The sequence below is a fragment of the Hibiscus syriacus genome, unplaced genomic scaffold, assembly GCF_006381635.1.
Source record: "Hibiscus syriacus cultivar Baekdansim isolate YM2019G1 unplaced genomic scaffold, ASM638163v2 tig00111330_pilon, whole genome shotgun sequence".
In the NCBI taxonomy this organism is placed as follows: Eukaryota; Viridiplantae; Streptophyta; class Magnoliopsida; order Malvales; family Malvaceae; genus Hibiscus; species Hibiscus syriacus.
This window is the reverse complement of record NW_024063059.1, coordinates 6,550,080-6,561,278: the sequence shown is the minus strand read 5'-3', so window position 1 is coordinate 6,561,278 and position 11,199 is coordinate 6,550,080. Positions and strand designations below refer to the sequence as shown.

Here is an 11,199-nt window from a genome sequence, read left to right as displayed (position 1 = left end):
TTTAGTTGGCAAGGAAACTCATATACAAGATAAAGCTCATTAAAAGCACTTTTAAAAGTATGGGTAGAAATATCATAAATATCCGAGTTATCGTGATATACATCTTTGATATGTTCAATTCTCGAAATAGTAATATGAGTTTGATAGGTAAGAGTATACCTTCGTGGTAGTGTATCGTCTACTGTGTTTTGCTTACCTCGGTATGTTACGCACTTAAAGGAGTTGTGTTTAGTATGGATGACAACTTCACGAGCCTTACCTTGTAAGAAGGAGAAGAAGTACGTTACAATGTCATTAAAATGAGTAATAAAATACTTACCTTTGGACTCTCGTAAATCGTGACTCTTTATTAATATGATATAGTGATTAGGGATTTCTGTTGGTAACCCGTCAAGAGGGTCACCTAGCACTATTCGACAACTCTTGGCGATGGAAGATGGTGTGGGCCAGTCTCGTGTTGCTTTTACTTTCTCATCATTTACATGGATTCCCTGTGCACGAACTATAAAGCTTGTGGAGTTGTTCAAGTCATGTTTCATCATTAAGATGACGTTACGACTAAGGCTTTCATGGATGTATCCTTTTTGTAACAAATCTAACTCTTTGGTTTCTTCGAGATTGTATGTTTGATAAGGTATGATGGAACCTTGAATTAGATTGGTTTGGTGTTGTTTTCCTTTTTCCAGTGGTAATCCTTCAGGTGGATCACCTAACACTTCTCGAAAATCCTGTAACAAAGATGAAAACACACTAGGCAAATCCTTGTTAATGTTAGAAATCGAAACAATTGATTCTCTAAAGCGAACAAGGATGAAAGGTTGTTTGTAAAGAAGGTTCTCTCTCAATTCTTTTATGCTCACACGTAGATTTTGAGTCACTCTTTTCTTCTCACAATTAGGTTCACTCACCTCCCATGGGTCATTATGCTTTTGGCTTTTGTAACTAGTGACCTCTTTTTCTTTTGCCTCTTTCTCAACTTTTTCTTTTTTTGATTTCCCTACCTCCTCACAAATTTGATCTTTAGGGGCTGGAAGTGTGTCATTCTTTGCTGGTCGTTCTTTCTCATTGTCAGGTTTATCATCTCTTGGCTTTTTCAGAGAAGATGGAGCAGAAGATGAGGAAGGATTTGAATGATTACCTTGGTAAGAGGATGAAGTACCTTGGTAATGTTCTCGAAATCTCCTCTGGATTTGTGCTTCGATTGTCATTGCTTTCTTTAGTGTATCTTCAAGGTTTTCGTACCTATGGAGCTCAAGAAGATCAGTGATGTTTGAGTTCAAGCCGACGACGAATCTTGACACGGTGACCTCTTCTTTTTTGGTTATGTTAGCCCTATTGAGTAAGGACTGCATCTCCTTGTAGTAGTCTTCAACTAAACTTCTACCTTGTCGAAGTCGGTGTAGTCGTAGTTTAACTTCTCGTGTATAATGTGTCGGTAGAAATCGCTTCCTCAAGGTTTGTTTGAGGTCGGTCCAAGAAGTGATTGTTGGAATTTGGAAGTTCTGGATCTTTTTCCTTGTTTGCATCCACCAAGTTCGAGCATATCCTTCGAATTGCATGGTGATGAGGGGAACTTGTTTAGCTTAGGGGTAGTCATGGTATGCGAAGATGAGATCAACTTTTTCTTCCCAATCGATGTACCTTTCCGGATCATTGTCTCATTTGAAAGAATGGATCATGAACTTTGGTTTTGCAAAGAGTTCGGGTGCTTGGAAACGTGGTTGTTCTCGCCTGGGTACCAAAAGTTCAATATTGTTTGGTCTTGGATTCTGGTTTGGTAGATCCAGTTGTGGTTCTTATCGTTCTCTCACAATTTCATCAAATCTTTCAACTTGAGTCGTGAGTCGGGAAAGTGTGGCTAAGATAGCCTTAAGTGTCTTGTTGTTAGTGTCGCCCATTCTGAAATCATAACACTCAAAAGAAAATTTTTAAAGTAAAATAAAAATAAAAGAAAGAAAATTCAACAAAGCAAGAAACCTCACAAGTCACTCCAAGAAAGTAACACAACGAGAGGCAAGTAAGCTAATCTTGTACTCTTTAAAACTCACTTTACCAAGTAGTCTTTCACAGTTCGTATCGGAGTTTGATTACTAGCAAAGGCGATAAGAAAAACCTAAAAGCTCTAAGAGGCCAAACAAAGGTTAGACTCCAAGAGAATGAGAATGCAAAGAAGGAAGAAATATGCAAACTCTTTAGTCCTACTAACACAAGGAAGATAATGTGTTAGATAATGCAAAAGAACAATAACAGGGAAAAACAAAAGAACCTAAAGCACTAAGAGTTAAAGAAAAAAAGGACCAAACCAGAAAACCTAGAAAACGGTGGATCAACTTGAGCAACGTTTTTGAGGGGGTTACCGGTATCCAAAAATTATGGAAAAATTCTTGAATGTCTTTCGATGCGTCAAAAAACCACCTATAAAATTTCAGAATCAAATACCTTCAGTAGTATCCAGTAGACTCTGTTGAACGGTGAGTCCTCAAACAATCTGTTTTTCTTGATCGCTTTGTTCGAAGTTGTTATTGATCTCCAAAAATTCTGATTTTTTGTGTGAATGATCTCCAATATATGGAGTTTCAATCTGGAAATTTTCACCACAAAATTCCTCCTGTATAATTTTCAAGAAATTCGACAATATTCTAGACCGAATCTGCTGATAAAACTTGAATGATGTATTTGAAGGATCTAATGAACTCTGATTGAAGTGAATTTTGGACTGGAAATTAAAATTAAGATTTATATGATATCTGCATAAAATCAGCCCTAAATACTTTCATTTGCAATTGTTTTTGAAATTTTGGATTTTTTTATTTTGCCTTTTTTTGTTTTTTTTTTTTGAAAAAAATAGCAAACTAACAAGAAGGATTTGAATCTAAATTAAAATTAAATAAAAAGAACCTGAAACAATGAATCTTCTCTGAACTAGCTCCGTTGGGGTACCTTGACGGTTTTGTGTGCAAGAACAAGCAAAATTGGTTGCTTCTTTCCAAGAATCGGCCCAAATCTAATACCAATTGATAGGGAAGCGGTGGCGGGTTAATGAACGTTGCTCTTGTTAAAGAATCAAACCTAGAAAGCTCTAGACTCGATGAAGAACAAAGGTGATGAATATGGGAAGGTGGCGGCAGTTGCTAGGATTGTTTAGGGTTTCTTTTATGTGCTGGAATCAAGACAACACGATTAGAATAAAATAAACAAAAGATAAATAAATGAAAGATGAAATAAGATAATAAAGAAATCAAAAGATCTCCCTTATGAAGGTGAACGGTAAAGATGATTGATGGTGCGGATGGATTTGTGGAAAAATAGATGGATAAGTGTCCTATCGAGCCCTCCTAGTCGCAATGAAAAGGCAAACATGATAAATGGCTCTAACCAACCCTCCTAGTCGCGATGAAAAGGCAAATTGGAGTGTGAAGATTAATCTCCCTCACAAGAACTTGAAAGAACTCCAGGAGAAGAAGCTTCGAAGGCACAAGGCAATCAGCACTTGCAAAAATGAACTCTCGTTGTATTATTAATCAAAGAAATATTATTTACAAAGTATAATGAAGCCTCCTTTATATAGGGGCTGAGTTCTAAAGGTCCTAAATAACTAATGAATAAAATAATAATAAACTAAACATGTCTTAACTCTAATTCCTAATAAAATAATAATAACTAAAGGTAATATTTTAACCCAACCTTAATTCCTAATAAAATAATAAATCTAATTCTAAAAGATAATGCATCATCATATATTAAGTTATATTACAAATAATCAATAAAAATATTGAAAATTCGTAATATTTACAAAATCCCGTATTAATCCCGTATAGGATTTTCTGCATGCACCGTCTTCAGTAAAATGGCCATATCTTGAGTTCCCGATATCGGATTGATACGATTCAAGAACCGTTGGAAAGATAAGAGACAGAAGGTTGTATCTCCAGAAAATATGTTGACCAAATAAGATCAGGATCCCATTCAAAAAGTCGTCTCAAGTCTGCTACTGTTCTGATCTTCTTTTCCAAAGCTTGGACGAGTGGATCATTTGGAAGAGTTATTACTTCTTCCTTTGATGTGAGCCTTGTGATGCATGTATCAGATAAATAGCAGGGAATGATATTTTAATTGGTGGTGGTTTGGATATATATGAAGTAAAGGGAAGAAGGGTTGGTATATCATTATGTTCTCTTCTTCTTCAACGTGGGCTTCATCCTAAAGGTAAGAACATGAATTTTGTGATGTTACTTGGATTTTTGGGTTGTTAATGGAATTTAGAAGGTATATAAGCTTAAGGAAAGCTTATATAGCATTAAAATAACAAGATGAGTATTTTAGAGAAGGATTTGTAAAATGGGTATTTAGATGAAATTTTGTGATGGAGGAGTTTTTGAAGTTTGAATAAGATTTTTGACTTGTCAATAGTTAATTAAAAGATTATGATTGATAGAATTTGTAATAACATGTTTGAATGTTGAGTATGATTTGAAGATTCAAGTGTTTAAATGAGAATTTGGGATGTTTGAGAGTTATAAATATGTACAAGTTGGTTTGTAGGTATAAAGGTGAGTTTACAGACTCAAAGTGTGTGTTTAAGAGAGTTTTTGGGTGGATTTTAGGTGATTTTCTAGTTGAAAATGGCCATTATGGGCCTAGTGTATCAATACCCTTAGGAGAGGTACCGATACACCATGAGTTGAACATGCATAACTGTATGAGTGTGTATCGATACACTGAGGAGTGTATCGATACCCGTAAAACTTCGAATGCCATTTGTGTATCGGTACACTGAGGAGTGTATCGATACCCTCGAAACATTGAATGTTATTTGTGTATCGGTACACTGAGGAGTGTATCGATGCCCTTTCCATTTCGAATGCAATTTAGGTATCGATACATGTGTAGGTATCGATACCCCCAAGTGTAAAATGAAGTATATGGTTTCTTGTATATCCAGATATTATGATTTGACATAATTAAGATAAGATCGATATTGATTCTAAATTATTTGTGTAGTGATCGAACATAATTGACTTCCCGTCAGCTTGGTATTTTCGAGTATCAATTCAAAGAGATTGGGATTATACCTTAGTGAGGCAAAGGTGAGTGCAACTTCTCTTTTCGTAATAGAATTGAGGAAGGCTTGCGATAAGCCAACCTCAGTGTTTTCTATCGAAAAATATATATTTATTTAATGTTTTATTCAATTTCCAATTGTTGCAAACTATGTATTATGAACATATGAGCTTCGAACCAGTGAATGTGAACGTACTCTATGATAGAGAAGCTATGTGAATAAGAAACACTTTGAATAAGGATTGAACCTAATTATGTGATTAAAAGCCCAATGTATATGTATGAGGATTAGAGGTATAGTTGGCATGCCAAGAGTCGAGGGTCTATATGGTCCTTCGGGATAATTATGTGGTACTCCGGGATAAATATGTGGCACTTCGGTACAACCCTATGTGGCACTTCGGTGCAAACTATGTGGTCCTTCGGGAAAATTATGTGGCACTTCGGTGCAAATTACGAGCTGTGGTGACAGCATTAGTGCACAACCTTATAGTACTCAAATACCTAAATTTCTCAGTAGTATACCTTGGGCAATTGGAACAAAGAAATACAAAGAATAATTATTCATAAGTATACCTTTGATATGGAAATTAATAATCTTTTTTAAAAATGATTGAATAAAACAAATAAGATTTATATTCATAAGTAGCACTATTAGTATTTCCTCACTAAGTCATCGACTTAGCGTGTGTTTTCCTCACGCGTAGGTTTGAAGAAAGCAGAAGATTGATTTGTGAAGGATAACATATCATCAGAAGATCATATCAAGTCAAATTAAATGTAGGTTTTTTTATTTTGTAAACTATTGGCATGTATAATACGTTTAATTTGAAATGCTCTGGTCGATTTTGTAAACTGGTATAATTTTGTATTTTGTAAACTCTATCTTTTGGGTTATTTATGTAAATTATTAAGATTTTATGTGAAATAATTTTATATTTGCAATGTTATTATTTTCTTTATCCTGATTTGAATAATAAGTTTTAAAATTATTCTCATTTGTGAATTTCGTATGTTTGAAAAGTTAAATGTGACACTTCGGATTCACATTTGGGTCGGGTGTGGGTTAGAGGTGTTACATTTAATGGTATCAGAGCTATGGTTTAAGTGATTTTAAGTTTGAAATGAAGTCGTTTTCGATTTTAAAAAGAGTACATGCCAATTGTTAATTAAGTTTTCTGATCTGATAAGGGAATCAATATGTTATCTTCGCTAATACCTTTAGTAATTTGATCTTAATAAATGTCAAACTTTGAAGGCTCCCGAAGTGATATGATGGAGGAGAGTAGTAACTGCCCTTCCCCTAGTAGACAGAGTGAGGAGCAGGCATAGCCTGGAGTGCCTGTTCAAGATCAGGGGACATTCTTTCAGACGTTGGACGCTATCCTGAAGCGTCTCCAACCGTCTGTCTCTTCATCCCCTAAGATGAATGTTCCTAAAAAGCTGAGGAGTTTAGGAGCACCAGAATTTAGGGGAGAAGAAAAATAAGGTCCAGTTACTACTGATATGTGGCTTCACGACTTGAAGGTTATGTTAGAGAATCTTCATTGCTCTGAATTGGAGAAATTGGATGGTGTTGTTTCATTATTAAGGGGTCAAGCCAAAATTTGGTGGTCGAATGTGATGACGCGAGCTTCAAGGGATCAGGTGACCTGGCCCTTTTTCCTGGAAGAGTTTAAGAACAAATATATAGGGGATCAGTTCATCCGATAGATGAAGCATGAATTCATGTATTTAAAGCAAGGGAATCGCACGTTATATGAGTTTGAGTGTGAGTTCAACAAACTGAGTCGATTTGCTGCTGAGTTAGTTCTGACAGATAAAGACTCTTGTGATTGGTTTGTGGAGGGTTTGCGACCCAGATTCAAAGAGCTGTTGTTGGCTCTTAACCTCTCTTCCTTCCAAGAGGTTGTGAATTGAGCTAAAGCCGTAGAGCGAGCTCAAAATGAAAGGTTTACGGAGCAGCGGACGCAATGGATCGTCTTGTTCTTCGCAATCAAAGAAGAGCAGAGGTTCAAGTTCTCGACCTCAGAACATAGCAGAATCCGCAATATCCTCGGATATAGGATCAAATCCAGAAATAACAAGACAATCTTATTCAGTAGAATTTGGAGTAGATAAGCCGAAGCAATGTCTGCATTGTGGGAAGAACCATAGTGGAGTGTGCAGACGGGTCTCCGGAGCATGTTTTAAATGTATGGAGGATGGGCATTTTATTTGAGACTGCCCAATGATGATTGGAGAGCCTGCTCATACAGAGAGATATATGGTTGCACCAGTAAGAGAAAGAGGTCGAGGAAGATGAAGAAATCAATTTGAGTTTACTCCTCAACCTGAAGTGCGTTCTACCGCTCGGTTTTACAATTTAAAGACCAGTGAAGATTGTGATGATCCTGAAATCATTGCAGGTACTTTTCAGATAGCCGATAAATCTGTTTTGGTTTTGATTGACTCGGGATAGAATCATTCTTATGTCAGTAGTAAATTAGTTAAAGAGTTAAGTCTTTCGTTAGAGCCTATTCGTAGTGAGATGATTGTGATGAATCCATTAGGAAATAGTGCTCGGGTGAGACAAGTTTGTAAAAGTGTCCCATAAGGATTCAGGGAATTGAATTCCCTGCTAATCTAATAGAATTACCCTTTGATGAATTTGAGGTTATTCTGGGAATGATTGGCTTTATCATTATTATACCAACTTAGATTGTCGACTGAAGCGAGTGCAGTTAACAAGTCTGGAGGGATTGGAAGTTAGTGTGGTCAGTGAAAGAATCCATCCTTTAGCTAATGTGATATCGATGATGTCAACTCATAAGTTGACGCAGTATAGATGTCAAGAGTACATTGCTAATGTAATCGATACAAGAGCTACAGGAAGTAATCTTGAAGATATTTCGACAGTCAGAGAATTTCCAGATGTGTTTCCGTATGATTTACCGGGGTTACCTCTAGATAGGGAGGTTGAGTTTAAAATTGAAGTGATGTCAGGATCATCACCCATTTCGATAGCTCCTTATAGGAATGCTCTAAGAGAGTTGAAAGAGTTAAAAACTCAGTTGCAAGAGCTTTTGGATAAAAGGTTTATTAGACCTAGTGTGTCTCCATGGGGTGCTCTGGTGTTATTCGTAAAGAAGAAAGATGGTTTGATGCACCTCTGTATAGATTATCGTCAGCTTAATAAGGTGACCATAAAGAACAAATATCCTCTTCCAAGGATATATGATTTATTTGATCAACTCAAGGGAGCTGCTTTATTTTCAAAGATCGATTTACACTTTGGGTATCATCAATTAAAAATTCAAGAAAAAGATGTTCCTAAAATGACGTTTAGGACTCGGTATGGTCATTATGAATTTGTTGTAATGGCATTCGGGTTAACAAATGCACCTGCAGCGTTTATGGACTTGATGAATAGAGTTTTTCAACTGTATCTTGATTAGTTTGTAGTCGTCTTTATTGATGACATCTTAGTGCATTCTAAGTCGAATGAGGAGCATGATGTTCATCTTCATGTAGTTCTTCAAACTTTGAGAGATAAGAAGCTTTATGCTAAGTTCTCAAAGTGTGAATTTTGGTTATCTGAAGTGGCATTCCTTGGACACATGGTTTCGGCAAAGGGTATTCGGGTAGACCCACAAAAAGTTAAAGCTGTATTAGAATGGGAGATTCCAAAAAATGTGTTAGAAGTTTGAAGTTTCTTGGGTCTCGCAGGTTATTATCGAAGGTTTGTCAAAAAAAATTCGATGATATCTGTACATTTAACCAAATTATTAAGGTAGGATATACATTTTAAATGGACTCCTGATTGCCAGAAAAGTTTTGAAGCATTGAAGAAAGTTCTGACCGAAGCTCCGGTGTTGGTGCAACCAAAATCAAACAAGGATTTTACAATTTTCATCGATGCTTCCCATAATGGTTTGGGATATGTCCTAATGCAAGATGTGAAGGTAGTTGCTTATGCCTCGAGACAGCTGAAGCCTCATGAAAAGAACTATCTGATACATGATCTGGAGCTAGCAACTGTGGTCTTTGCATTGAAAATTTGGCGGCACTATTTGTATGGTGAACGTTGCTACATCTTCACCGATCACAAGAGCTTAAAGTATTTATTGACTCAAAAGGAGTTAAATTTAAGGAAAAGAAGGTGGATGGAGTTACTGAAAGATTATGACGCGATCATTGATTACTATCCAGGAAAAGTAACGTTGTAGCAGATGCTCTCAGTCGGAAGACTTTTACTGCTTTGCGTAGATTGAATGCTCGGTTGATGGTAAAAGAAAATAGTGTATTGATGGCTACATTAAGATTAAAACCTATTTTTTTGGATCGGATCCAATAGTTACAAAATAAAGATGATAAGTGTTTAGCTTGGTTTGATCGAGTAGAGAAAGGTGGACTTGAGAACTTCGAAGTTAAGTCAAACGGATGCTTATATTTCAATAATCGTGTGTATGTCCCTAATGACTGTGAGCTGAAACGAGACATTTTGTATGAAGCACATTGTAGTCCCTTAACGATGCACCCAGGAGGGAACAAGATGTATCAAGATTTGAAAGAGCGTTTTTGGTGGCCATGCATGAAGAAAGATATTACAAAATTTGTAGCAAAGTGTTTAAATTGTCAATAAGTGAAAGCTGAGCATCAGGTGTCTTCTGGTTTGTTGCAACCTATCTCAATTACACAGTGAAAATGGGAAAACATTACGATGGACTTCATTGAAGGTTTGCCTTTGTCGCCAGGGATTCAATTTGGATAATTGTTGATCGTCTTACAAAGACTGCCTATTTCATTCCTGTACAAACGGACATCTCTATGGAGAAACATGCGGAGTTGTATATCAAAGAGATAGTGCGACTTCATGGTATTCCAATCTCGATAGATTTTGATAGAGATCCTAGATTTACTTCAAGATTCTGGAAGTCTTTGCAAGGAGTTTTGGGTACTCGATTGAATTTCAGCACGATGTTTCACCCTCAGACTGATGGGCAATCTGAGAGAACAATTCAGATTTTGGAAGATATGTTGAGAGTATGTGTGATTGATTTTGCTGGATCGTGGGAAAAATATTTTCCATTTATGGAGTTTGCATATAATAATAGCTACCAATCCAGCATAAAAATGGCACCTTATGAAGCGTTATATGGAAGAAAGTGCAGAACACCGCTCAATTGGTACGAGTTAAAAGATCGGGAAGTGCATGGTCCAAACTTGATTAAAGAAGTGGAAGAAAAAGTTCATGTGATTCAGCACAATTTGAAAGTTGCCTCGGATAGACAAAAGTCATACGCTGATTTGAAAAGAAAAGAGATTAAATTTCAAGTAGGCGATAAGGTGTTTTTGAAAGTTTCACATTGGAAGAAAGTGCTTCGACTTGGGTGTAAAGGAAAGTTGAGTCCTAGGTTTATTGGACCTTATGAAATTATGAAAAGGGTTGGACATGTAGCCTATCAGTTAGCGTTACCACCAGAGATGGAAAAGATTCACAATGTCTTCCATGTGTCTATGCTTCAGCGGTATCGATCTGATCCTACGCACATCATAACTCCAGATAAAATAGAAGGTCAATATGATTTGACATATGAGGAAGAACCGGTGCAGATTCTAGCTTTCGAGAGCAAGTAGTTACGGAATAAAACGATCCCACTAGTGAAGGTTCTTTGGAGAAACCATAAAGTAGAAGAAGCTACGTGGGAACGTAAAGAGGATATGAGGAAGCAATATCCCCACCTTTTTGTGCAATGAAAATTCGAGGACAAATTTTCTTAAGGGGGATATTTGTAACATCCCAAGTATCGTGTCAGTGACCAAATGGTAAGAACTTCTAAATTCAGTGGATGAATTAGAATAAAGTGATAAGTTTAGTGATTTATGGATGAATTTGTGTTGGGTATTAAAGCAAATATGGAATTATAACAAGGGTAAAATGGTAAATTATAGGGAAGGATATTTTAATTGGTAGTGGTTTGGATAAATATGAATTAAAAGGAAGAAGGGTTGGTATATCATCTTGTTCTCTTCTTCTTCAACGTGGGCTTCATCCTAAAGGTAAGAATATGAATTTTGTGGGGTTACTTTGATTTTTGGGTTGGTAATGGAAGTTTGGATGGTATATAAGCTTAAAGAAAGCTTATATTGCATTAA

At 36.4% G+C, this 11,199-nt stretch overlaps 1 protein-coding gene across 1 annotated transcript; it reads left to right on the top strand.

Annotated features, from left to right (window-relative positions):
- The first annotated feature begins 7,006 nt into the window (after nucleotides 1-7,006).
- Nucleotides 7,007-10,680, top strand: LOC120158754. The gene is made up of 6 exons (XM_039169526.1): nucleotides 7,007-7,256; nucleotides 7,762-8,240; nucleotides 8,871-9,106; nucleotides 9,253-9,321; nucleotides 9,798-9,919; nucleotides 10,502-10,680. Exons 1-6 carry the CDS (start codon nucleotides 7,007-7,009, stop codon nucleotides 10,678-10,680), a joined length of 1,335 nt encoding a protein of 444 aa, XP_039025457.1.
- The last annotated feature ends 519 nt before the right edge of the window (nucleotides 10,681-11,199 follow it).